This window comes from Microtus oregoni, unplaced genomic scaffold (assembly GCF_018167655.1).
Source record: "Microtus oregoni isolate MIOR12 unplaced genomic scaffold, Mior012 000003F_ref0000135, whole genome shotgun sequence".
NCBI lineage: Eukaryota > Metazoa > Chordata > Mammalia > Rodentia > Cricetidae > Microtus > Microtus oregoni.
In genome coordinates this window covers 34,958,280-34,982,800 of record NW_024543062.1, presented here as the reverse complement: position 1 = coordinate 34,982,800, position 24,521 = coordinate 34,958,280, and the positions used below count along the sequence as shown (strand labels likewise).

The 24,521-nt window shown below is 51.2% G+C and overlaps 1 protein-coding gene across 1 annotated transcript in view; it reads left to right on the top strand.

The window, feature by feature from the left end:
- Ttc28 (tetratricopeptide repeat domain 28) overlaps window positions 1–24,192 on the top strand; it is a 354,826-nt gene extending 330,634 nt beyond the window's left edge. The window contains exons 13-22 of the mRNA XM_041648394.1: window positions 5,882–6,026; window positions 9,423–9,602; window positions 10,084–10,804; window positions 11,760–11,884; window positions 14,066–14,297; window positions 14,937–15,013; window positions 15,994–16,017; window positions 16,649–16,778; window positions 18,447–18,554; window positions 19,484–24,192. Coding sequence (XP_041504328.1) covers window positions 5,882–6,026; window positions 9,423–9,602; window positions 10,084–10,804; window positions 11,760–11,884; window positions 14,066–14,297; window positions 14,937–15,013; window positions 15,994–16,017; window positions 16,649–16,778; window positions 18,447–18,554; window positions 19,484–21,075 — 3,334 coding nt within the window. The 3' untranslated portion in view covers window positions 21,076–24,192. The remainder of the gene's footprint in view (window positions 1–5,881; window positions 6,027–9,422; window positions 9,603–10,083; window positions 10,805–11,759; window positions 11,885–14,065; window positions 14,298–14,936; window positions 15,014–15,993; window positions 16,018–16,648; window positions 16,779–18,446; window positions 18,555–19,483) is intronic.
- Window positions 24,193–24,521: the final 329 nt, after the last annotated feature.

Sequence of the window (24,521 nt, the reverse complement as noted above, 5' to 3'; positions counted from 1 at the left end):
TCATACACACACACACAGCTTTTGCCCCTAGGCTGCCCTACCTGAGTATTCTCTTCCTCTCAAATCCTGGATGCTTTCTGTAGTGGTCAGTGTCTGCCCCTTGGTCTCTCGTCCTCCAGGCTACATACTCACCAAAGCCGGGTGTGGTCTAGGATTTCTTTCTCTATCACAAGGTACTGGTTACCTTGCTACTGTTGAACAGGTCTGAATCACTGATGGGAAGAGATGAGCAAGCAAGGAAGAAGGTATAGAAGGGTTCATTGGTCAGGATTAAAGCAAACATTCAGTCACCCACCACCACCCCAGCAAAGAGAAGACATCCATGAGCACCATGGAGTGCTTCCTGATTTCTGCTGGTTCCTCCCATGGCTGTGAAGGGCACTGTTAACGTGGGAGGCCAGTCCTACCCTCTCCGACTGACCTTGGGGGTCGCCCTTCTGGCTCCTTCTCAAACTAGCAGGCTTGCAAGAAAGACAACCCAGAGCCTCGCAGCTAGACCCTGAAGAGCCAGCACAAAATCTGGCCTGTCAGATACAGAGTCTCCCAGACCCTACTCACCTTCCTCAGGGCATTGCCTCTTTTTGCTTAGGCTCCTCCAAGGGACTAAACAGGAGCCTTCTGGGCCCATGGAGTACCTCTGCCCAACAGGTCTCTGAGAGATCCTTGGGCTTGCGTGGGGATGCAGAGGCCCTGGCAAGGGCTGACCATGTTGCTGTCATGATGGGTAGGTGTGACAGCTGCCGCACAGGCCTGTACTCTAATCTCTCCATACCCAAGCACCAGCAAGCTTGATGGACCCCTGTCCTGTCCCTTGAATGGTGTCAGCAGGAAGAATCAATCAAGTTTCAAACATAGTACAGAGAACAGATGGAGAAACAGGTCCATTGCCATTCTCAGTTTCTGCAGAAGGTGGTAGGTTCTTTGGGGCAGTGGTGTATGCCAGGTGGGAGTGGGCTACTGCAGAGGTACCCTAGAAAGTCTGGAGATGGGAGGAGTGGAGGCGGAGCTCCAGCCAAGGTGGGAAAGCCTGAGGAAGCAGCAGCTCATGCTGAGGGGGACCCCCTTCTGTGAGCCCAGCCTGGAGGAAGGCCTAGAGCTAACAGCCCAGTTCCAGCCTAGGCAATCATTGACCACTCCCTCCCCACAGGGAGAGTCGCACCCAGCATCTTGTGTCCCCCTTCCCCACTGTTTCTACAGCAGTGTTTATGAACAATACAGCCTGGGTTGAGTCTCAGTCTGCTCTGTCTCCTCCCTGCGCAAGGCACTGCTGTGCTGTGCAATCCTCTAGCCGTAGATTAATAGACATCATCTGAGAAGCTGGCTAATAAAGATACATCCTGAGAAAACCCTCTGCCTAGAGCTGAGCTGTCATTTACCCAAGTGGAGCTGGCCAGAATGGATGACAAGACAGTGATTCAGCGCCACCTTCTGGATCTCCGTGACAGTGCGAGTCTGGTGCCAAAGCATACAAAGCTTGACCACTGAAATTCTGTGCCTCTCCTGCAAAGGAAGAGCAAACAGACCCAGGGCAGCTGCCCATGCTATAGAAACTGCCAAGATGAGAGAAGGGGACAGGACCCTGGGGACATGCCTGCTCCTGGGCCAGTATGAAGTGGAAAGGTATATGTCTTGCCCCAGCCCTGGGCCAGGCTTTCTTGTACAGCCAGAAGGGAGCCATGCAACCACTCTGCTGGAGCATCTCTTCAGAGGACAATGTGCACACCTCACCTCCAGGAGAGATCTGCTCTTGTCACTCCAGGGTTGTCTGCACAACACTGGCTCTGACAGCAAAGCCGCAGCACAGAGCAGTGCTGCTGTGTCCCTAAAAATAGGTGAAGTGGGACAGTAAAGACCTGAGGGAGGGGAGGGCACAGGCGAGCCACAGCCAGGGAGGCAGACGTAACTGGTCCTAGAGGAAAGCCTTCTGGCATGCTCTCAGGCAGCAACTGAGTAGCTGTCACAACTAGCAGGCAGAATACTTGCTGCTGCCTGATGCTATGTCTAGCATCTGGCAGAGTCCCGGCTGTAGAAGGAGTGGCGGGCCGCTTCCTGCAGCCCGGCTCCCAGCCACCTGACTAGCTAGCTTATACCCCAAAATAATTACATGGAAACTGTATTCATTTGAACACTGCCTGGCCCGTTATATCTAGCCCTTTCTTGGCTAACTCTCACATTTGCTTTAACCCATATCTAGTAATCTGTGTATCACCATGGGGTCGTGGCTTACCGGGAAGCTTCTAACCTATGTCCATCTCGGGCCAGAGCTTCATGGCGTCTGCCTGACTCTGCTTTCTTTCTCCCAGAATTCTGTTCTGTCTACTCCACCCACCTAAGGGCTGGCCTGTCAAAAGGCCAAGGCAGTTTCTTTATTTGACCAATGAAAGTAACACATAGACAGAAGACCCTCCTACATCATTTCCCCTTTTTCTGATTAAACAAAACGGTAGGCTTTAACTTTAACATAGTAAAATTACACATAACAAAACAGTTATCAAGCAAGAATTACAATTACAATATTTAGATCTATTTTATCTTTTACCATAACAAAGGAAAACTATAACCATCTATCTGTTCTTCAACTCCATCAAAGACTCCAGAAGGATATAATATTACCTAATTAAACAATAAATAAGCAACTTCCAAACTCTAGAAATGACAGAGACATCTCACTGCCTGAAGAGTCACCCAAAGTTCTTTTGTACCATTGGGGCATCCATCTTCAGCCTACAGGCCCATAGTATACAGCATACTTTTCCATGAAGCAGGAAATTTCAAAGACAGTTCAGTCACTTTCTTTTGTATCCTGCAGAATATCTCGCAGACTCTTTCATGAATCAGGAACCCAGAAAGATCATCTCACCTTTAGGCAAGTTCAGTAGTCCTCTCTCTGCGGGTTCTCTGTGTCCAGTTTATGCAACAGTCCATACAAGAGCAGTTTCTTGCCCAAATGGCTAACCAACTTCATAAGGAGCCTCTTCAATGCCCATCTTCCTCTTGAAGTAGATTGGTGCTGCCAGGAGCAGAGTGTCTCATTGTCATGAACAGCCCTAAGTTATTAAAACATTAAATGCCATATTCTGTAGTCTTTGAAAGATATGAAGAATGCCTATCTGAAAAAAATCTATGCATATGTAGAAAATCTAACTAACATGACTACAAGCTTGACTATCATCAATGATTATCCTAATTATACATTACATTTTTAAATGAACTACACAATCACAATACCTTAATCAAGATCAGAAATACATATACATATAACAAAATTGACCTTAAATTTCTATCAATAAGGCAAAATTTATATCAATGCAAATTATTCATATATGTATCATATTCCCCTTTAAATGTAAAAGAACATTTATAAACAATATCTGGGAATATGGACAAAGCTATTTCTCTCCAAACTTCTTCCTGCTGTATAGGGGTGCTGTTAATCAGGTCTTTCATGGTATAACCTGTGTGCTAGGTTCTTCTCAGTCAGCAGTTAAGTGAAGTAATTTTTTGAGGGTGTTTACAGCAACCTTTCAGGAGGGCGTGGTCTATCATACCATATTGGGATGGAAGTAATCCATAGGGTCTCATCCTCGGTGAAAACAAAAGAAGACCCTTTTAAATATAAGCATCATATTTTTAGATCCAAATTCTGAAGTCATATTACCCTTATGATATCCATTCTGGTTTAGCTTGGCAGCCCATATAATGAAATGTCTCTTTGTACTTAGCTCCTTTCCAGTCAAAAAATTCAAAGAAAATACAATATATAGAATCTAAACTCTCTGTGAATTTTCTATTTTTATGTGGTTTATTTTTCTTTATTTCTTTTAATTTATAACTATCTGTACTCTGTCTCTTTAAAGACTTTACCCTCTTTTTAATGCATTAACTTTATTCTCTATATTCTTTTTCTTCTCTCTCCCAAGCCTCCGTATGTCTAACACTATGACCCATTTAGAGGTCTTTTATGTCTTAATCTGTCCTATTGCATTGCCTGTAACATTTTTACTGTCCAGAAATATTTTTGCTTTGTGTTTTTAAATCGCTAAACACTTAAGAATCTAAGCTGTGACATTCCTAGGTCAAAAACAGGTACTGCAGGTTTGCCCCGCCCAGTCCAACATGGCGGAGCCGCTTGTGCCTCTGAATCAGTTGCGCCTCTGAGCTGCAGAGCGGCAGGCTGTTCTGGATGTTGGCTCCACCTCTCTCCAATTTCAAAATGATGAATGCACTATTTTCTACTATGTCTGGGTCACCAGGTAGGAGCCACACTCAGCACTTTAACTCTGAGACTGAGCATGCAGCATTTCTATCTGAGTTACAGCCAAATCTGCCATGCAGAGCACTGCGCAGCCTGGAAACATCTCTCTCCCAGGTGCAGGCGGGGAGCACTGAGCCATTGGCATGATCTCAGAGTACTTTCTTCCTGATCCCGAGCAGGCCCAGAAATGTACAGCATGGTGGCAGGGCCCTGGAAGCCACATTTTAAAACCGCACACCTTTTTTCCTGCTACAGCTGCTGAGTCAGGGAAATTTCTCTGCAGCACGCTGCCAACAAACAGCAAAAAGTTGTGTTAAAATCTCTCTCTCTCTCTCTCTCTCTCTCTCTCTCAATCTCTCTCTCTCTCTCTCTCCTTTTTAAGACCTCTCAGGTTTTTAAGTGGATTTAGCCGACCTCTCTCTCTCTCTCTCTCTCTCTCTCTCTCCTTTTTAAGCCCTCTCAGGTTTTTAAGTGGATTTAGCTGACCACATTGGGGTGACAATTTAGTGGTACGGGAGAATTGTCTGTATTCTGTCAAACATGTTTTAAATAAATGCTGATTGGCCAGGCAGGAAGTATAGGCGGGCCAACCAGACAGGAAGTAGAGGCTGGGCCATGAGAACAGGAGAATTCTAGGAAGGAGGAAGCCCATTCCTCCCATTCCAGCCCCGACCACCGAAAGGCAAGATGTAACCTGCCCGACTGAGAAAGGTACTGAGTCATGTGGCTAACATAGATAAGAATAATGGGTTAATATAAGCTACAAGAGCTAATAAGAAGACTGAGCTAATGGGCAATCAGTTTATAATTAATGCAGACTCTCTGTGTGATTTTCTTTGGGGCTTGCTGGCTGTGGGGTACCAGGTGGGATAGAAACCCCAATGAGCAGCCCCTCATGTTACACCCTGCCAGTGAACGTCCTACAGCATACACTACAGCTTATCATACAATACAGAGCTCAGCAGTCCCACGGAAAGTGCTAGCCACCAGTTAGCCATGTTGAGGCCACATGAGCCAGGTCGACTAGCAGATTGTGTGACCTCCTCTCCATTTACCTACATGTTTAGTGTTCTTTAGGGCCCCAGAGACTGTGACTGTGCCTGGCAGGCAGCCAGTGCTTAAACACACTTTCTGAATGAATCAATCAGTCAGCAACTGTCCTTGCCATCCTTTGAGAGTATGACTCCTGGGGCTCTGGGGGTTGAAGGTGCCTCTGTGTTAGTGAACCCCAAGTAGCTGCACAAGATGCCCCCTCTACAAGCACTTTCCAATCGGCAGCTCTCAGGGCACCCCTGTGACGCAGAGGCAGGGTCTGGCTGGGTTGGGCCAGCGGATCCTTGCTGTGGGTTGCAAGTTCACTGATGCAAATGTTATTTTCCTTGTTGGCTGTACTGACCCTCCTGGTCCTTGTGCTTGACAGCACAATTGCTCCATACAGGACCAGCACTCTGGGATTATGTAGACAGCACAGAGGTGGATGCTGTTGTGTAAAGAACTCAGGGTTGTATGACAATAACCTGCAAGGGACAAGCATGAGGTGGAGTTGGCAGGCATGCTGTGAGGCCCAGCAGGCAACCAGAGTAATGGAGGGTGAGCCTGATTCCTGCCTTCGTCCTGTCCCCCCAGGAGCTGCCAGAGCATGACAAGCTTGTTCAGTGGCACCGTGTCGCCCAGCAAGGATGGGACTTCCTCTCTCCCTAGGAGGCAGAACTCATTGGCCAAGCCACCACTCCGTGCCCTCTATGATCTGCTCATCACGCCCATGGAAGGGGTAAGTGCCTCCTGGGGCATGAGGCTCCTTGATATCAGAATATATCATTTACTGGTCAGTGCCCATGCGTGTCCCCCTAGAATACTCAATGGACATGGACACACATTCTTGGCTGGCTGCTCATAGCCAAGATCCTGAGCATCAAGTTGACAGGTCTGAGTTTGCACTTAGCTCTGCTCTATGCAGGCTGAATGCATTCAGCCTCAGTGCCCTCATGTGTTCCTTGTCTGGTCCAGGGGCCATGAGACTCAGAGCAGTGTGCACGTCAGCACTAGGAAGTGAGTGTCTCCTACCTGACCTAATCCTAGCTGTTCATCCTGATGACCTATCTCCAGCAGAACCAGTCAGTGCCCAGCTTTAAAGACACCACACAGACCACCTTGCACTCTGGCGTGTGTGCACAAGCCACCTTGAGCTTGGCATACCCTTCTTAATTTAGACAATGCTCTTTGATGGAACAGGGAACTTGGTGGATCTGAAAGTATAGGGGCCTTATTGCAGGCAGGGCCACCACAGGCAGTGGGTCTGTCTGGAGGCAGGAGCACCCCTCAGCAGCTCTCTTTGCACCAGTATCTGCAGAGGCACTGTGCATCCCGAGGCCACAGCTTGTGTATCATTCCTCCATCCCCAGGGCCCCCCTCTGGCCTACCAGTTGTGGGGTGGCTGTTCTGCTTGCTGGTGCCCTGTGGTCTCTGCCCTTTCCTCACAAGTGACCCTGGCCACAACACTTGATATCTTTTCTTTGTAAGAAGTGAGGACTATTTGCAGGGCGTGTCTGGTTAGCACAGGGATAAAGGGAACATACTCAAAAGCGTTGGGGCTACAGGCAGGAACTGTCACCTGGCCAGGGAAACGGCTGTGTCCAGATTCCTCCCTCAAGATCCCATCAGCCTTTCCCAGCTGCAGCTTTCTGGATACGATTATTTCTGGAAAGGCTGGGACCCTTTCCACCATGCTCTTCCCTGTCCCTTCTTATCTTTACCCACTCCACATTGCCCTGGTAAGGCTCTGGCTTTGCTGATTGGGGAAGCCTTGTGTTTCTCTCCTGCCTTCTACTGCCACCAGAAGTCCTTTGTAATCCTGCTTCCCCACTCCCCATTCTTCACTTGCTTGAGCCTCCGCAATCCTTTACTCCTAGCTGTTTGTCTTGTATTTCTGCTCCATCAATGCTGAGTTGTTGGTTGGGGAGAAGGGGGAAGATGACTGATGTGATCTCTACCTGGTAGGCTCCCTCCCAAAGCCCTGTCCTGTCCTCAGCACAGCACAGTGGGCACAGATTGGGCTAAGGCTTCTAGGGAGGGAACTCCCAACAGCAGAGCCATGTGAGTGGACACATCATTATCCAGGAAACATGGCTGCTGTCTTTGTGCTCGTGGCCCAGGTCCTATGGCATGGGTGGAGTTAGCAGAGCCCCTGTAACCCCTCAGCATGCTGCATTTGCTCTGCAGAGCTTCCAGCATGCTCACACTCCTCTGTCCCAGTGGATCAGACTAACAGGCGCTGCTATAACAAGGAAAATGTTGCAGGATAGCGGTGGCCTACAGGATGACATCTGGCCCAGCCTGACTGGGCTTCAACAGTGGAGGCTCAAGAGGACTTCACAGGCCCCAGCTGGCATCTGGTAAAATGATTCCTATGACTCCGGAGCCCAAAGCTTGGATCAGTTTTGTGTGCGGCACAGTTTTGTGTAGGATCACCTGAGTCCCATGTTCCCTGGATCTCACTGACCAGCATCACCATCCTAGGTCAGGGACCTGTCAGCCCTGCCACTGAGATCTGGCTTGGGATTTGGTGTGCATGAGGCCTAGATGCTGGCAGCCCTACTGTCTCTGCGAGCACACACTTATTCCCTGGGCCATGCGGCTGCTCATTTAGCTCCTCTTGGGAAATGGTTCAGGAAGCAGACAAGAAATAACCCAGTGGTTTCAGTTTCCTACCTTCTCTCAATTTAGCTAAATTATAAAAGGAAACAAGCCCTTGTTGATTTGGAGGCTGCTCGTTCATTTCTGATTTGTAGCCGGAGACTGTTTGTTCATTCCCAGCAGCTCAGAACTGAAATAATCACACAGAAGTCTGTATTAATTGCAATTCTGTTTGGCCAATAGCTTGATCATATTTCTGGTTAACTCATATATCTTAAATTAACCCATTAATCTGCATATCGCCGCATGGCTGTGGCTTACCGACAAGGTTCCTGTGGGCTCCAGTGGAGGCATCTGTCTCCTGTAGGCAGCTACGTGGCTTCTCGGTTTCTTTTAGCCTGGCTCTACTCCGTTAAGCCATTGGCCAAAAGCAGCTTCTTTATTAACCAGTAATATTCACAGCATAGAGAGGGGAATCCCACATCAAGCCCTGGGGTTTGTAGAGCCTGGACTTCCCACTAGGCACATGCCACTTTGGGTTGGCGAGCACTTCTGCCACACTCAGTCAGGTCCCCTGGCAGCAGGCAACTGGGTCAGAAGAGCACATTCGCTCCTGAAGGTACAGCCTGTCAACCTCACCAAGTCAGACTGAGGCAGGCAGAGTGCTGGACCCAGGAGACCGGTGTCGGCAGAAGACCTGCCCCACTGCAGCAGCTTCCCATCTCTCCTCCTCCTCACTTCCTCCCATGCTTCTCAAATGCAGAGTCTTGCTCTGCATCATACAATGTGCTTGGTCGTCTTCACAGCTGCCTTTTCTCTTTGAGTCACAGCCTCGCTTTTTCATCAGGGTCCTTTTGGAAAGGCCACCTCTGTGGAAAATGGGCAGGTGTCTTCATGATGTGGCTTGCTCACAGACCTCCCCAGGTCCTCGCTCTAAGTTCTGTCAGGAGGGATGCTGCCTCTCTGACCTCTTCTCATCTCTGGAGGCCATAAATGGAGACAGCACCTTAGGAGCCCCACCCTGGGGAGCTGCACCAACACCTAAACATCACAAAATTTCCTGGACTACTGGTACCCTGACCCCAAGTCTTCCATCCTGGCTCTTGAGTGTCTAGCCTTGTGCTCATCAAAATGGAGGACTCACCAGGCTCGTGGAGTCCTTGCTGCTAAGGAGAGTCATTGCATGTACTCCTCAGTCCTGGCACCACCACAGCCTCCCCACTCTATTCTTGGGGATGCCTCTGGGACAGTTGCCTCTGCATTCAGTCTATGCTTCCAGGACAAACACCTGGATCTATGACAGTTGCTGTTTCTTTGGGTTTCATTCCCCGTTAGGCTGGTGACTCTCGTCTCTCACCTCAGGTCACCGGCAGACCTTGACAGACTGTCCCTCTGAGACAGGCACACTTATTAACACGTCTACAGGGTAGCATCGCTAATACCCATAGCCTACAAACCTGCCCTGACAGTTGACCAAAGTGACCCTGGGTCATGAGCTGCCCACCCTGAGTCAGCCCTTGTGCTTACTCTGCAGGGCCTGATGCATTCAAGTGGCCCTGTGGGCCGGCACCGGCAGCTGGTCCTGGTTCTGGAGGGGGAGCTCTACCTTGTCCCCTTTGCTCTCCTGAAGGGCAGTGCCTCCAACGAGTACCTATACGAGCGCTTCACCCTCATCGCTGTGCCTGCTCTTCGCTCGCTTGGTACACACTCCAAGGTAATATCTGCCCCACTCTGGGGCCATCTGCCTGTCCGTCTGCCCAATCCCACCCCCGCCGTTGTATCCTGAAGAAAGGGTGGGATTAGCAACTGGGCCCAGGGCACAATTCATATGGGATAGTTTCTGCCTCAGTGGTTTTGAAGATCTTAATTTTTAGTTTGTTGTTAAATTCTAACTTTCTTGAGTCAGAATCAGTTCAGGGGGAAGGAAAGAAATTCTGAAGTCTCATTGGCTAACTCCAGGTTGCAGATGGGATATGGGCTGGTATCCTCAACATTGCCTGGCTCACACAGCACGCTAGGCAATTGGGTGATGATGCCAGCTTCCAGAAACCTTCACTCTGTTGGCAACAGGGAACTGTCCTGGTGTCTGATGGAGTAGGTGGCATTGGGTCACGAAGATGCTGAAAACTTAGGGTGAAGGGTGTTATCAAGGACACCAGATGCCCTGCTGACAGTGCTGTTCCCTTCCCTTATAGTGTCACCTGAGGAAGACCCCACCCACATATTCCAGCTCCACTGCCATGGCTGCGGTCATAGGCAACCCCAAGCTCCCATCAGCAGTAATGGACAGGTGGCTGTGGGGTCCGATGCCTTCTGCAGAGGAGGAAGCATACATGGTATCAGAGCTTCTGGGCTGTCAGCCCCTTGTGGGCAGTATGGCCACCAAGGAGAGGGTCATGAGCGCACTGACCCAGGCTGAGTGTGTCCACTTTGCTACCCATGTCTCTTGGAAACTATCAGCCTTAGTCCTCACGCCCAACATGGAGGGCAACCCTCCTGGCAGCAAGAGCTCCTTCGGTCACCCCTACACGATCCCCGAGTCACTGCGGGTGCAAGATGACGCAAGCGATGGAGAAAGCATCTCAGACTGCCCACCACTGCGGGACCTGCTCCTCTCAGCTGCTGACCTCCTGGACCTGCGGCTGTCTGTGAAGCTGGTGGTGCTCAGCTCTTCCCAGGAGGCCAATAGCCGAGTCACAGCAGATGGCTTGGTGGCCCTGACACGGGCCTTCCTAGCTGCTGGTGCACAGTGTGTACTGGTGGCTCTGTGGCCAGTGCCAGTAGCAGCTTCTAAGATGTTTATTCATGCCTTCTACTCATCCCTGCTGAATGGCCTAAAGGCCAGTGCCTCTCTAGGTGAGGCCATGAAGGCAGTGCAAAGCAGCAAGGCCTTCTCACACCCCTCCAACTGGGCAGGTAGGCAGCTGAAACCTATCGGTGGGCCCTGGGTGGTCCTCCCAGTGTCATTCTGCAGTTGGGGGAGGGCAGGACATGGGCTCTGAGTGCCAAAGCCCTCATACTCAGCACCTGGAGGCACCATCACCACCCTCAGCGTGAATGCCTGGCTCTCGGGGTTAGTGGACAGTGGGTGTCTGTCATAGTGACGCCTGACTTTAAAACCCTGTGACCCTTGATCTGGTCTCTGGACGATGTAGACAGGACTGTGTACTGTGTAGAGCTCACCAGCCCTTCTGCAGTTCTGTGTCCCTGGCAGGTATTGTGGCTCCTTCAGGGCAGCCCTTACCATCCACCAAGGCAACACAAGGCTACGGCATGGCTGTGCCACTGAACTTCTGGTGCTCTGGTAGGGCAGGTGTTCCAGTGACCCATGGCCCCTTGAGATCACACCTGTCCTGTCCATCCTCCACAGCATCTATGTAGAAGGCCAGGCCCACTGCCTGGCCCTTCATTCCTACAGGGGCTCCCTGCCCTGTGCTGGTTTCCTGGGTGAAGTGTACTTGTTTAAAAGTGGCGTTCATTTGTTTTTCTTTATGCACAACCCAGGCAGGCAAAGGAACTAAGGGTTCAGGAAGGAGATGGATTGGCTTCTGTTGCTTAGCTGGTTTTGGTCTTTCGTGCTAGCTCAGGTTGCTCCTTCTGAACTGGAGGAACAACACCTCTACCCCTCTGGTTGCTGGTTCTGCCCCAGGTTCTCTCTCCCACAGGGCCTCTTGACAAAGAAGTTTCAGAGTGCCTAGGCTAGTGGCTGCTCTGGAGGCACCTTCCAGGCACTCATTGAGACAGCCAGGTGGTGTGGGTGCCCAAGAGGCCAGGGACTGAGAGTACACCCAGCAGCACCCAGCTGAGCACTTGGGAGGAAATGATCAGGGCAGCAGTACTGTCCCCTAAGGTCCCTCTGTGCCGTCCTCAGGTTTCACACTTGTCGGGAGTGATGTAAAGCTGAACAGCCCCTCCTCGCTCATCGGCCAGGCCCTCACGGAGATCCTGCAGCACCCGGAGCGGGCACGGGATGCCCTACGAGTGCTGCTGCACCTGGTAAGGGCTGATGGGACCCTTGGGGAACCCGAGCAAGGTGCCAGTGAGAACCAGCTGGGGCAGCACGAGATGGGGAACCCAGCGCAAGGCATGGTTAACCAGATCCAACTGCACGGTTTCCTACCTGAAGGAAAGCAAAATGCTGATACTTCAAGGTCCCTGGGAGGGTATCGGGAATGAGTCCCAGGAGTGCAGGAAGACTCGGCAGCTTACAGACCAACTCAGGAAAGGATTGAGTGTGCCCTTGGCCAGCCCAGTTTTCATGAGACCATAAGGCATCTGCACAGCAGGCATTGTAAGTTAAGACAGCTACACAGAAGGGACAGCTAGAAGGACCAGGGGTTAAAGTCTGACCCAGACTACAAAAGACCCCAAAATAAAAGTCACACTAAATTTGTCCCATCTTTCTCCTTTGCTCAAAGCATGGAGAACAGTTCCCAGTCATTCCCAAACCAGCCCTGGCCCAGGCTGGGATCCATGTAGCATGAACACACAACTGTCTGTGGTTACCTCACAGGCCTAGAGCAAGCACCAGATTAGAAGCTCCTGCAGAAGACCTGCTACATGAGCTGGGAGTCCAGGTAGACAAACCTCTTATCTCATGGGGAAGAATCAAACTAGGCCCTCCAGACCTACACCCTGGGCCTGGTAGCTCCCTTCGCATATCCATTCTTCAAGCTTGGGTCTGTGTGGAGGTTCTGAACCTTAGGGAGTCAGCATTACTGTACCTAGGGGAGCCTAGTCTCGCTGTGAGCAGCCACACCCCAGACCCCAAGGATGCTGAGAGATTGACATCCTATGGCTACAGCCCTGGGCCCTTTCAAGTTCCCCGCCACGTTCAAAGCACTCCTTCCATGTCACTGCAGACTTCTCTTAGGCAGCAGTACCTTTTTCCCACACTCCTCTGTCCAGCCAGGCTTCTTGGGGGCCCTATGAGGCCTCAAGATACAAGAGTGTTTACTGCTTTCCTCCATCCGTGGTTAGTAATCACCACAGCCACACACCAGGCTCCATCTGTGGTTAATAATCACCACAGCCACACACCAGGCTCCATCCGTGGTTAGTAGCCACCACAGCCACACACCAGGCTCCATCTGTGGTTAGTAACCACCAAGCCACACACCAGGCTCCATCTGTGGTTAGTAACCACCAAGCCACACACCAGGCTCCATCCATGGTTAGTAACCACCAAGCCACACACCAGGCTCCATCCGTGGTTAGTAATCACCACAGCCACACACCAGGCTCCATCCGTGGTTAGTAGCCACCACAGCCACACACCAGGCTCCATCTGTGGTTAGTAACCACCAAGCCACACACCAGGCTCCATCCGTGGTTAGTAACCACCAAGCCACACACCAGGCTCCATCTGTGGTTAATAACCACCAAGCCACACACCAGGCTCCATCCATGGTTAGTAACCACCAAGCCACACACCAGGCTCCATCCGTGGTTAGTAATCACCACAGCCACACACCAGGCTCCATCCGTGGTTAGTAACCACCACAGCCACACACCAGGCTCCGTCCATGGTTAGTAACCACCAAGCCACACACCAGGCTCCATCCGTGGTTAGTAACCACCACAGCTACACACCAGGCTCCATCTGTGGTTAGTAACCACAGCCACACACCAGGCTCCGTCCATGGTTAGTAACCACAGCCACACACCAGGCTCCGTCCATGGTTAGTAACCACCACAGCCACACACCAGGCTCCCATGCCATACTTTCTTGTAAAGTGTCTCTTTCTCCTGCAGGAAGCCATGTGCCTCCAAGACTTTGTCCTGTGGCATCTCAGGACAAAGCCAGGTGTCCACTGGAAGTGACTTGACAGGCCAACCAGGGAGCAATACTGTTGACATGTGCATTTTCTGGGTAAATCCCAGAGTTCTGCAGAAAATGAGAGTTGGCAGGGCTGGGCACTGTTTTCTGCAATTTGCTGTTGTGTCTGTAGAGTGAAGAAGGGCAGACTTCTCCTTTGCCCTAGCCATAGAGCTCCGATGACTAGATCCTGACCATCATACCCTCCTATGCCTAAGGCCCAGTGAGCTCTGTGTCCTTAGTCCTTAGGTAAAATGGGCTTTCTGGGCCGCAGCAGTCAGCACTGCACTGACTTCCCCCGAAGCACCAGGAAGAGGAACAGAGCTGACCTGGCTCTCTAACTGTCTGTTCCCCACCAGGTGGAGAAGTCCCTGCAGCGCATCCAGAATGGGCAGCGCAATGCCATGTACACATCTCAGCAGAGTGTGGAGAACAAAGTGGGTGGCATCCCCGGATGGCAGGCCCTCCTCACTGCTGTGGGCTTCCGGCTGGACCCTGCTGCCAGCGGCCTGCCAGCAGCTGTCTTCTTTCCAACCTCAGACCCAGGCGAGAGGCTGCAGCAATGCAGCGGCACTCTCCAGGCCCTGCTGGGTAAGTTGCTGTGGGCAAAGGTGGGGGGGTAACACAGAGGGGGCCGTGAGTCACAAGAATGCTAGACCTGGCTGGGCACCTTTAATCCCAACATTCGGGAGGCAGAGGTAGGTGGATTTCTGTGAGGTTGAGACCAGCCTGGTCTGCAGAGAAAGTTCCAGGACAGCTGGGGCTGATATAGAGAAACCCTAGTAAAAAAAAAAAAAAAATGCAGCTAGAATTATCTCCATAAGCAGCAGAATCCCAAACAGGCACTGATGCTTGGCTGGTGCCTGCCTCACCCAGTCTCCCTGTGTACAGTGGTCACCTGGGCTTTGTTCCCCCCGGTTCTGTTCAGTGGTCCTGGGTTACAGATCAGCAGCTGCCATGCTTCTGGCAAAACTACAGACCAACTAGGGTGACACAGAGGTGGACCACTGGGGACCAGGGCATTCTGAAAACATCACTATGGGAGAGTGAAGTGCAGGGTCGGGGTCCCTCTTCTCTGGAGGTCACATGCTTCTGTCCTAAGCCACACAGGGACATGTCTCTGGCTGGGCCACCCTCTGGCAAACTGCCCTCAGCACTGAACATCTGAAACTCTTTCCCCTGGAGTGCCAAGACTGACTGAGTAACATCTGCTCCTCTGTCCTGATTCAGGTCTGCCCAGCCCGGCCCTCCAAGCACTGTGCAAGCTCATTACGGCCTCGGAGACTGGAGAGCAGCTTATTAGCCGGGTAAGTAAAGCCAGGCTGGACAGACCCAACAGGAGTACAGAGTGTGGCTTCCTTGCCGTAGGGAACGGCACCTTCAAATAGGCAGTCTACAGACAGGTTCTTGACAGGTTCTAGGGGCCATGTATCTCTAGAACCCTCCATTCACCCTGCCACCTTACCCAGCTTTCTCAGCTAACTGACCAGCAGGCGTTGAGCCAGGCAGGCCCTGAGCACAGCACTGAGGGCAAAGCAAGGCAGCTTTTGAAGAAGAGGCTACTCTGAAGAAATGTGGGTGGGATTCAGGGATTATGAGAATTTTGATCAGGATTCTGTGGCTTCTATGTCCCCCTGACTTTCCTTCCTCGGGTCCAGCGTGTGTGGGAGGACCTCAGGATGGCATGCAAGGCTCATAGTGCTTTCCTGGCCATGCTGGAGGCTGTAACTTGATACAGTAGTGCATGTTGCCCTGAGGTATATAAGCCAGTCTTGGCCATGTGTCAGTATGGGTTCCCTATGTGAACTTCACCAGGGTAGACACCCTCTATGGCTCCTGGAGGCTACTCTGCCCTGGGTAGACAGTCAGGGACCTGACTTCCTTGAGTTCTTGCTGGTATATAATTAGCATGCCTCATCTGCTTGCTGTATAGAATATTGCATGTTAAAATATCCAGAATGCAGCTCTGTGTTCTCCAGACAAGAATGCAGAACTTGAGGCTGGGAGCCTTAAAGTGTGCCAGCTCTTTACGACTCTCACTTTCATGGAACAAAGTGACTCTGGGTCTGTTCACTGTGGGCCCCAGAACAACTGGATGCTGGCTGAGGCACAGCTGCTTCTCCTTGTGTCCCCTGCTGCCTCTCGCTCCTCTCCCTGGTCAGAGCCAGGTTGGTGCGGTCAGCTTGTGTGCATAACTGCTATGCTTGAATCTAAACTCTCTTCTCTCTCTCTCTCTCTCTCTCTCTCTCTCTCTCTCTCTCTCTCTTTCATACTCTGCTGGCTGAAGGCTGTTAAAAATATGGTGGGAATGGTGAGTACAACTTTAAATAGCAACTGCTGTCAGGTGAGCACCTTGCCCGCCCATCCCAGTGCCCTGCAGCTCTGAGATCACTGGCTGTGCACATGCACGCGGCACAGAGCTCTGGGCTGGGGTTGTCCCCTCCTCTGCTCTGGCTACCCCTTTCCTGTTCAACTCTGTCCTTGATTTGACCTCTGAGGTTCCACTACACAGCAGGGACAGAAGCAATGACAGACGTAGGAAGAACAGTCGCAGTCCAGAAGCAGACTTCGCAGTGACACTTAAGTGGGGTTACAAGATGTAGTGTTCAATCTTCCTAAAGATGGTCTAACCAAGTACATAATCTAAAACAGAGGGAGCCAGCCCCAGTTCCCCTCCCCCAACTCCACAGCCTCTCCTCTGCTTCGTGGAAGGCAGAGACTGAAGCAGAGTTGGGGCCCCAGGAGGCTCCCCCACCTTTGCCCCTCACACATCCTTGCCCCACTATCCATGACCAGCAGGAGGTATGACCACACTGTACAGGGACCTCCAGAGGCAGCAGGTTTCATGAGAGGTCAGCAATAAATGGCAGGTGACATAAGGCTTAGGCAGGGTAGGCCAAAGTCTGGCAGGCCTATGCTCACATCTATCTATCCCCCCTCAGCTCCATCAGGTGCTGGTCCAGCTGCAGGCCTGCGAGAAGGAACAGGACTTTGCCTCAGCTCCCATTCCGGTCTCCCTCAGTGTCCAGCTATGGCGTCTCCCAGGGTGTCATGAGTTTCTGGCAGCTCTCGGTAGGACCAAGTACCCTGACTAAATTTCAGTTTTCTTTGCTGTTTTCCCTCAGTTTTCTTCTGCTGGGTAAAGCCTAGTTATATAGAAATAGATCAACCAAAGATGCTGATGCTTCAGCCTGCTTCCCTCTATTACAATGTCCTCTAGTCTGTCCTTATGTTCCCAGAACAGACCAAGCTTTCCCATATCTGCAGGGGGCTGCTGGCTGGAGGAAGGACAGTGGCTAGGCCAGGCCTCAGAGACTAGCAGTAAGGGAAGGAAGACTAAGGGCACCACGAGGTTAGGTTAGGGATGTGGGCACACCAGGCCGAGAGCAGGACCAGGGCCTCCAGGCCAGATGAGGAGGCCTCTGAGTGATGTCAAAGACAGTCTGTAGAGGATGCCGATATGATGCCACTACCACAGAGACCATCGGACATCACACTGTACTTGCATCCTTATGCTCTGTCCTGGGCATCTACTCACGGCTGGGGGCTAGCTGCCTGTGTTTTCAGTCATATATTTCTAAGGTAGCAGGCAAACCCACACTTGGTGCTCTCTATGTTCTGGGCTATTTGGTTTTTGTCCTGAATTAAGGCAAATCTGGTGAATTGGTATATATAAATGCCACCAGAAGCAGAAGAGGCAAATGGGAAAAGTTGGCTCCATACCATACGGTTGTCTTCGCTTCTGTCTTCGCTATCAGCTGCCTTTGTGGCAGTGATACTGGAAGGTGTGGCTCCATCTTTTTCTATCATCAAGGCTAAAACCGAGTAGTGTGGTGTAGACAGTCAGCCCTCCCCATCTGTGAATGCCATGTTTCCAACCCCTCTACCAGTTGGGTCATGGGGACCAGTCCAGAAGGGAAATAATCCCAGTCCTGGCTCCTCCTGAAGCTGCTTCCACTTGGTGTCCTATGTGCCTCTAAGCCGGTGCTCAGAAGGCCGCACACACACACACACACACACACACACACACACACACATCTGGTCCCTCCTGGAGGCAGTGTGGGGAAGAGAGCAGTAGTGGCAGGTCTGGTTGTAAGAGTCTTTCCATCCGTATCTGAGTTCCCTCTGCCAACCTAGCACAGGGCTGTCAGTGATGGGAGCAGCTGACTCAGGACTCCAGGGAACCTCATTCTGAATGGAAGATGTGTCAGAACCCAAACCACAAGTAGCAGGGGAACAAGACCCCCTTTTGGTGAATGGCCAGTGGTTCAGTATGAAGCAGTGTGCACTCTAGCCCGTCCTCTAACATCAGGGACCTCATACAAGCTCCCTTTCCTTCCCAACCCCACAGTCTCCAACAGGCTCAGTGATATCTCAAGGAGGAAGTCTGTCTGGTCTCTTCTGGGGACAGTCTTTGGCCACAGTGTCTGGGAGAGTGTTTGCTGGCTGCCTCTGCCATGCTCCTGGGCACATCTGCCTGGAAAGTGAGCAGGTTGTTCTGTGGCTGTGGCTAAGTGTCTAGTCGCACAGAGCCTGACTTCAGGAAAATGGCAGAAGAGCCAGGCAAAATTCCATAGAAGCAGGTAATGCTGTACCCAGTAGCTGTTCTGAGAGAGAAAGCCTGACACCCTGATCACAGCCAACAGGGAAATCCCAACAGCTCTATCTTAACTGGCACCCTGCCATGCTGCCTATGGTGAGAACCACACACAGCACATGGCATCTTCCATGTTCCTCTAGGCTTTGACCTGTGTGAAGTGGGCCAGGAGGAAGTGATCCTGAAGACCGGGAAGCAGGCGAGTCGGCGCACTACCCACTTTGCACTGCAGTCCTTGCTGTTACTCTTCGGTAAGCAGCTCCCTGTCCCTCTAAAGGACACAAGTGAGGCATGTTTAATCTGTGTTAGCCTCTTCTGGGGTGGGGCCCACAGAACTCCTTGATCTGGAGAGCTTCCTTCTTGGTGGATCCGGGTAGCAAGCTCTTTAACTTGCCTGAGGCAAACCTAAGAAACACCAAAGTGGGGACAAGGCTAGGGGACAGTGGAGCTGATGGGACATGGCATGGTATCAGGACATGCCTGTCCTACTCCAGGGTCATGTGGGTGAGCATAAGGTCCTTGGGACCTGAGGGCATGCCTGGCCTGATTGCTGCTGTTCCAGGGATAGCTGGATGACAGCCATGGTCTGAGGGCAGCCAAACCAACAGGTCCTGCTGAAGACTGTGTACTGTGACAGGAAGGCTTGAGGGGATGCCAGGCTTTCGGAACAGGTGCCAGAGTGAGACAGCATTGTACACACATCAGGAAAGCAGCAGCGGGAGGGGCTGGGGTGCTGTCCTGGGTACATCATGTTCTAGAGCATCTCTGAGGTGCTTGCTGAGGTGAGGGCTGGGAGACTGGGAGGAGCTCTGTGCCCTGTGGTTACTGCAGGGCAAAAGTGCACTAGCAGAGGGTATGGGTCCACTGCACACTAGCCATAAGATAGTCACTGGCCTGGTGTATGAGCTCACTAGTGATATGCACAAGAACAGTAAGGACTAAGGCTAGAGTGGAAGGTGACAGGAGCAGAAAGGGCTGCCCAGGTTGAGAGGCCTGTGGCTCCTGGGTGGGCATGCCCTAGGGTGTTCTACTTCTCGTTCATGAGGACTGGGGCTTAGTTCAAGTTGTACTTATGCAGTGTGTAAGTCTTTACTAGCTCCTAACATCAAGGATGTCTTATGAAGGAAACATCAATCTGTAAAGTTCTAACTGCCCTTTGGCCCGGTTTTTCTCTGCCTAGATTCCACAGAGCTCCCCAAACGCCTCAGCCTGGACAGCTCATCCTCCCTGGAGTCACTGGCATCCGCACAGTCTGTATCCAATGCTCTGCCCCTGGGCTACCAGCACCCTCCTTTCTCTCCCACTGGGGCAGAGAGCATTGCCTCTGATGCCATCTCTGTGTACAGCCTCAGCTCCATTGCCTCCTCCATGAGTTTTGTCTCCAAGCCCGAGGGGGGGTTGGAAGGTGGGGGCCCCCAAGGTCGACAGGACTATGATAAGTCCAAGAGCACCCACCCACAGCGAGCCACCCTGCCACGGCGCCAGCTGTCCCCTCAGGCCAGATGTGGGGGCAACAAGGAAGAAGAAGAATATGAGGGATTCTCTATCATCAGCATGGAACCTCTGGCAACCTACCAAGGTGATGAGAAGGCACGCTTCTCCCCAGAGCCCAAGCAGCCCTGTATCAAGGTGCCAGGTGGAGCAAGGCTTTCAGTCAGCTCCAAAGGAAGTGTTAGCACTCCCAATTCCCCCGTGAAGATGACCCTGATCCCCAGCCCGAACTCCCCCTTCCAGAAAGTGGGAAAACTGGCAAGCTCAGACACAGGTGAGTCTGACCAGTCCAGCACAGAGACGGACAGCACAGTGAAGTCCCAGGAGGAGAGCGCCCCAAAGCTCGACCCGCAGGAGCTGGCCCAGAGGATCCTAGAGGAGACTAAAAGCCACCTCCTTGCAGTAGAGCATCTTCAGAGGAGTGGTGGCCCAGCAGGCAGCACTGAGAGGCATGACCGAGAGGGTGGCATAGGATCAGCACCCAACAGTACCACAGTCTTCAGAGCTTCAGAAACCAGCGCCTTCAGCAAACCTGTGCTGTCCCATCAGAGGAGTCAGCAGTCGCCACTCACTGTCAGACCGCAGCCCCCAGCCAGGAGCTCATCACTCCCCAAGGTGAGCAGTCCTACCACATCAGAGGTGTTGGGCAAGGATGGCCGGAGCTCGCCCAGCAGCAGCCACCCATCACCTGGCCGTGACATCCCAGCCTCCCCGACAGACCCACCGCTCTTTAGACTCAAGTACCCCAGCTCTCCTTACAGTGCCCACATTTCTAAGTCCCCCCGGAACACATCCCCTGGTTCAGGCCACCAATCCCCTGCGTGCAGCGCGCCATCTCCTGCACTCTCCTACTCCTCAGCTGGCTCTGCTCGCTCTAGTCCAGCTGACGCTCCTGATGAGAAGGTGCAGGCAGTGCATAGCCTCAAGATGCTCTGGCAGAGTGCACCCCAGCCCCCCAGGGGTCCTCGGAAAATATGCCGAGGTGCACCAGGAGCTTTGACATCCAAAAGAGATGTCCTTAGCCTGCTGAACTTGTCCCCTCGACACAGCAAAGAAGAGGGTGGGGCAGACAGACTGGAACTGAAGGAGCTGTCTATGCAGCGGCGTGATGAGATGCCACCCAAAGTCCCCACCAATGGTCACTGGTGCACAGAGACACCAGCGCTGACAGCATCTGGTGGCCTCAGCACAACAGCCACCACCCACCCTCTGAGACTGCCCTTGGCCAATGGTTACAAGTTTTTGTCCCCAGGAAGACTCTTCCCTTCCTCCAAATGTTAAAAATATCTTGGCCCTGACTCAGTGACAGTACAGCGAGAGTCTCGGGGTCCTTATCTAGTGCAGTCACCCACACAGCCACTGATACCATCTCTCCTCAGACAGGTGGGGTCCCGGGGCAAGGTCACTGCCGTGCCAAAAACCACTGTACTCATGAGTAGCTCCCCTGGGTCAGATTCATCAAAAGCAGGTCTTGCATGGAGTGGGAATGGCCATGTCTTCTTTGCCTCCTTGCTTCTGCTTCTGCCACAGGACCTGCATGAGGAAGGCAGCACCAGTTTTGCTACCAAATCTCTATGCCCACCTTTCCTACAAGAGTACAGACAGCTCTTGTGCTCCCAGGTGCTGGTGGGATAGAGAACATTCTAAGTTAAGTTCTGCACTGATGCATTACGTTAGCCAAAAGGAGAACTGTGGTTTTTAAAATGCCAATTCTTTGTGATTAAATTGTAGCCATTTTGGTGAATACCAGAAGTTACAGCCACAATGCAATAACTCGTGTGGAAAGCACTTCTATCCCAGCTGCTCCCCATGAGCTAAGCGTGGGGCCTTTTCACCCCACTGTTGGCCAAACTTGAATTTTCTTTAAAAAAAAAAAAATCTGTACTCTTACCCAGGCATTTTAGAACTATGCAATTGTGGTTTAAAACACAACGTTGTGCTTTTAAAACATAACTGACCTTTTTTGTACATGGATAAACACTTGGTTTTATTATCAATAGTACTTTGCATTTATAACTATTATTTTTAAAAGCTCAAGAAATTTTAAATGTCAAATTTTGAATATTCATCCATAAGTAGTAATCAAGTTTTCTTGGGGGTATGGTTGAAATTATTCAATTTACTTATTTAAAAAATAAATAAAAGATAGAAAGGGAAAAAAAATGTCCCCTGGCTAGCTAGACCAGAACCACACCCAGTTGAGCTGCCTTGCTGCGTTTATTCTCTTCTCCCAACTCAAGCCCAGCAAACCCCTCTCAGCATCGCCAGGCCCCACAGCCTGGCTCCTACCACCTCTGAGTCATTATGTACGCACTGCGACAGTGGGAGTTGCAACACCACCAGGCCAGGGGCCACTCCACGTTAGCACTGAGAGTCAGGTACTCCTCAACAACCAAGGCCCACCTTCCCAGGAGTGGAGGGGTGACATCAGGACCCACGAGAGCACTTCTCAGCTTGAGTAGGATCTGACTTTGGTTTGGTTTCTGGTTGTAACTTTTTAAAGGCCCAAACTAGCCTCTCAGATTTGCGGCAATTCTCCTGCCTCAGCCTTGAGGCCTGCACCACCACACTATGCTATGAACTTACTCTGTAGCCACTGACTGCTACCTCCGCCTCAGTGAGCTCTTTTAAAAACTGACACTGTCGGCTGGCTTCATGTTATTCTAGTGAGTTTGGCCGTAGAGTTCTGCATTTGACCCAACAGCCTTGTTGACCAACACAATAGTAAGGCTCTCACGTTTAACCTGACCCCATCCCTGGGAGAGAAATACTTCATGAAAGCAGCATGTACTACCCTATGTTAGCAGGGGGCTAACCCGCCATGTAGCAAATGAAAACCAAACCCAGCACTGTGCATTCCACTTGCAAAATCAGGTCCTCGGCAACCGAGAATCAACCTCAGCACAAATGCAGGTGGCTGAGTCCTGTCCTCCTCAGCCACCACCTCAGCCTCTTCCCCCAAGTGCCCAGGAGCCTGGCTCTTTGTGCTTTATCCAGGATGCAGCCCGACATCAGAAATACCTCCAGCCCATGTGCAGTTGTCAAGCCATGGAGGACTCCCAGGCTGCCCTGGTGTACTCCTAGGTACACTGTTGTTTTCTGATTCACACTGAAGAGCCAAACAGTACCTGGGATGCTTTTTATTTATCTTAGATATAAGTTTCACTGAAGGGACACAAAGTTGACAAAATAATGGGACCAGTGTGCAGATGCGATCATCGCTCTGTCAGTCTTGGTGAGTCCATGCACGTGAAACAGTCAAATGGAGTTTTGGGGCTACACCGTTAAGAGGGTACATTACAAGAGACTACATGACTCAGAGTTCCGCATGGGTCAGAGCTTGGCAACCAAGATCCACAGACTAAAGCTGGTGAATGAGTTTGAAGTTTTGTTATTTGTTTTGGCCATAAGCCGGTGATACAACACAAGTCTTGACTTTGCCTCTTGGTTTGCACAACCAGAAGCCACCTATTATCCAGCCTTTTAAAAGAAAGGGGTGACTCATGGAACACACAGCATAAAATGACGCTGAGATTTTGTGCCACAGCCAGGAAGTATTCCAGGAGCCTGGAAGGCTCGCACTCGGTGTTGGTGGCTCCTACCTAGCCTTGGCTCTGCATCCTGTATGGGAGGAGCCAACAGATGTGGGTCAAAGGTACAAAAGCATTCTCTGTCTCCTCTTTGCTGGTCGTAGAGATGTTCCCTTAAGCTCAGGAAATGAAAATTTTTAATAAATTTTTTCTTAAATGTTCTACCCTGCTCTACCAGACAAAGACATGCCCAAGACAACAGCCTCCCGCTGGGAGCTTGGTGCTGCCCCAGGTATCTCCAGTACTGATGGCAAACTAACCCAAAAATCACCTACAAAACTTCCATCTTGACCCACACTGTCTCTGTGGCAATGTGCAGGTCTCACCTTCCTCCCTTTTGGAGAAGAAATGAAATCAGCCCACACTGATAGGCGGTGAGGTGCTGCCCACAGGGCCCAGCTGCCCAGCACACACAGCACCTGCAGTGACCCTCAGCTGCGCCCTTCAGACGGAGACAAACGGCAACGGTGCAGCTCTTCCTCGCATTTTGTTTTATCTAAATTGACTGTACATGTGGCTTGCGAACTGGGCCCTGTTTGTAGCGGGCCCTTCAGAGACATCCGTGCCAGCACCCACCCACCCTCATCCTGGGCACCTCCCCACTTGGCATTCACGCTCCTTATATGCATTGTTAGCCACCTTTGGCCTACATGGACTTTTTTGGTAAATTACAGTTTCCAGACAGCATTAAACTTTTTATATTATGAAATTTGCCATGTAAAAAGAACTTCATATTTTTATTGAGGCTGCGGGCGCTTGGCCCTTCCTTTGTGATTTAGTGTCTATTAAAGCATGAGCTTGTCGGTTTTAACCATTGTCTCTGAGTCTCTTTGCGTGCATTTCTCACAGTTCACATCTGAATGACCTCAATTGTAACCCTGCCACGGGACATCAGGAGGACAGCAAGAGATGCGTGCACCAGGCACTCTAGACACCTTGGCTCTCCTAGAATCACAGTGGAGTGCCAGAGATATCTACTTGAGCAGTTACTTGGATAAGAAGGAAAAACAAACAAAACAGGTTTTAGCGTTCTGATCTCCTATCTCAGGAAACTTTCAAGGAAGCTTTTCAGGAAGAAGAAAGCAGTCCTGCTGTGTGGAGAGAAGCAAGGCTAGTGAGTGGGGCCAGTGAGAGGTG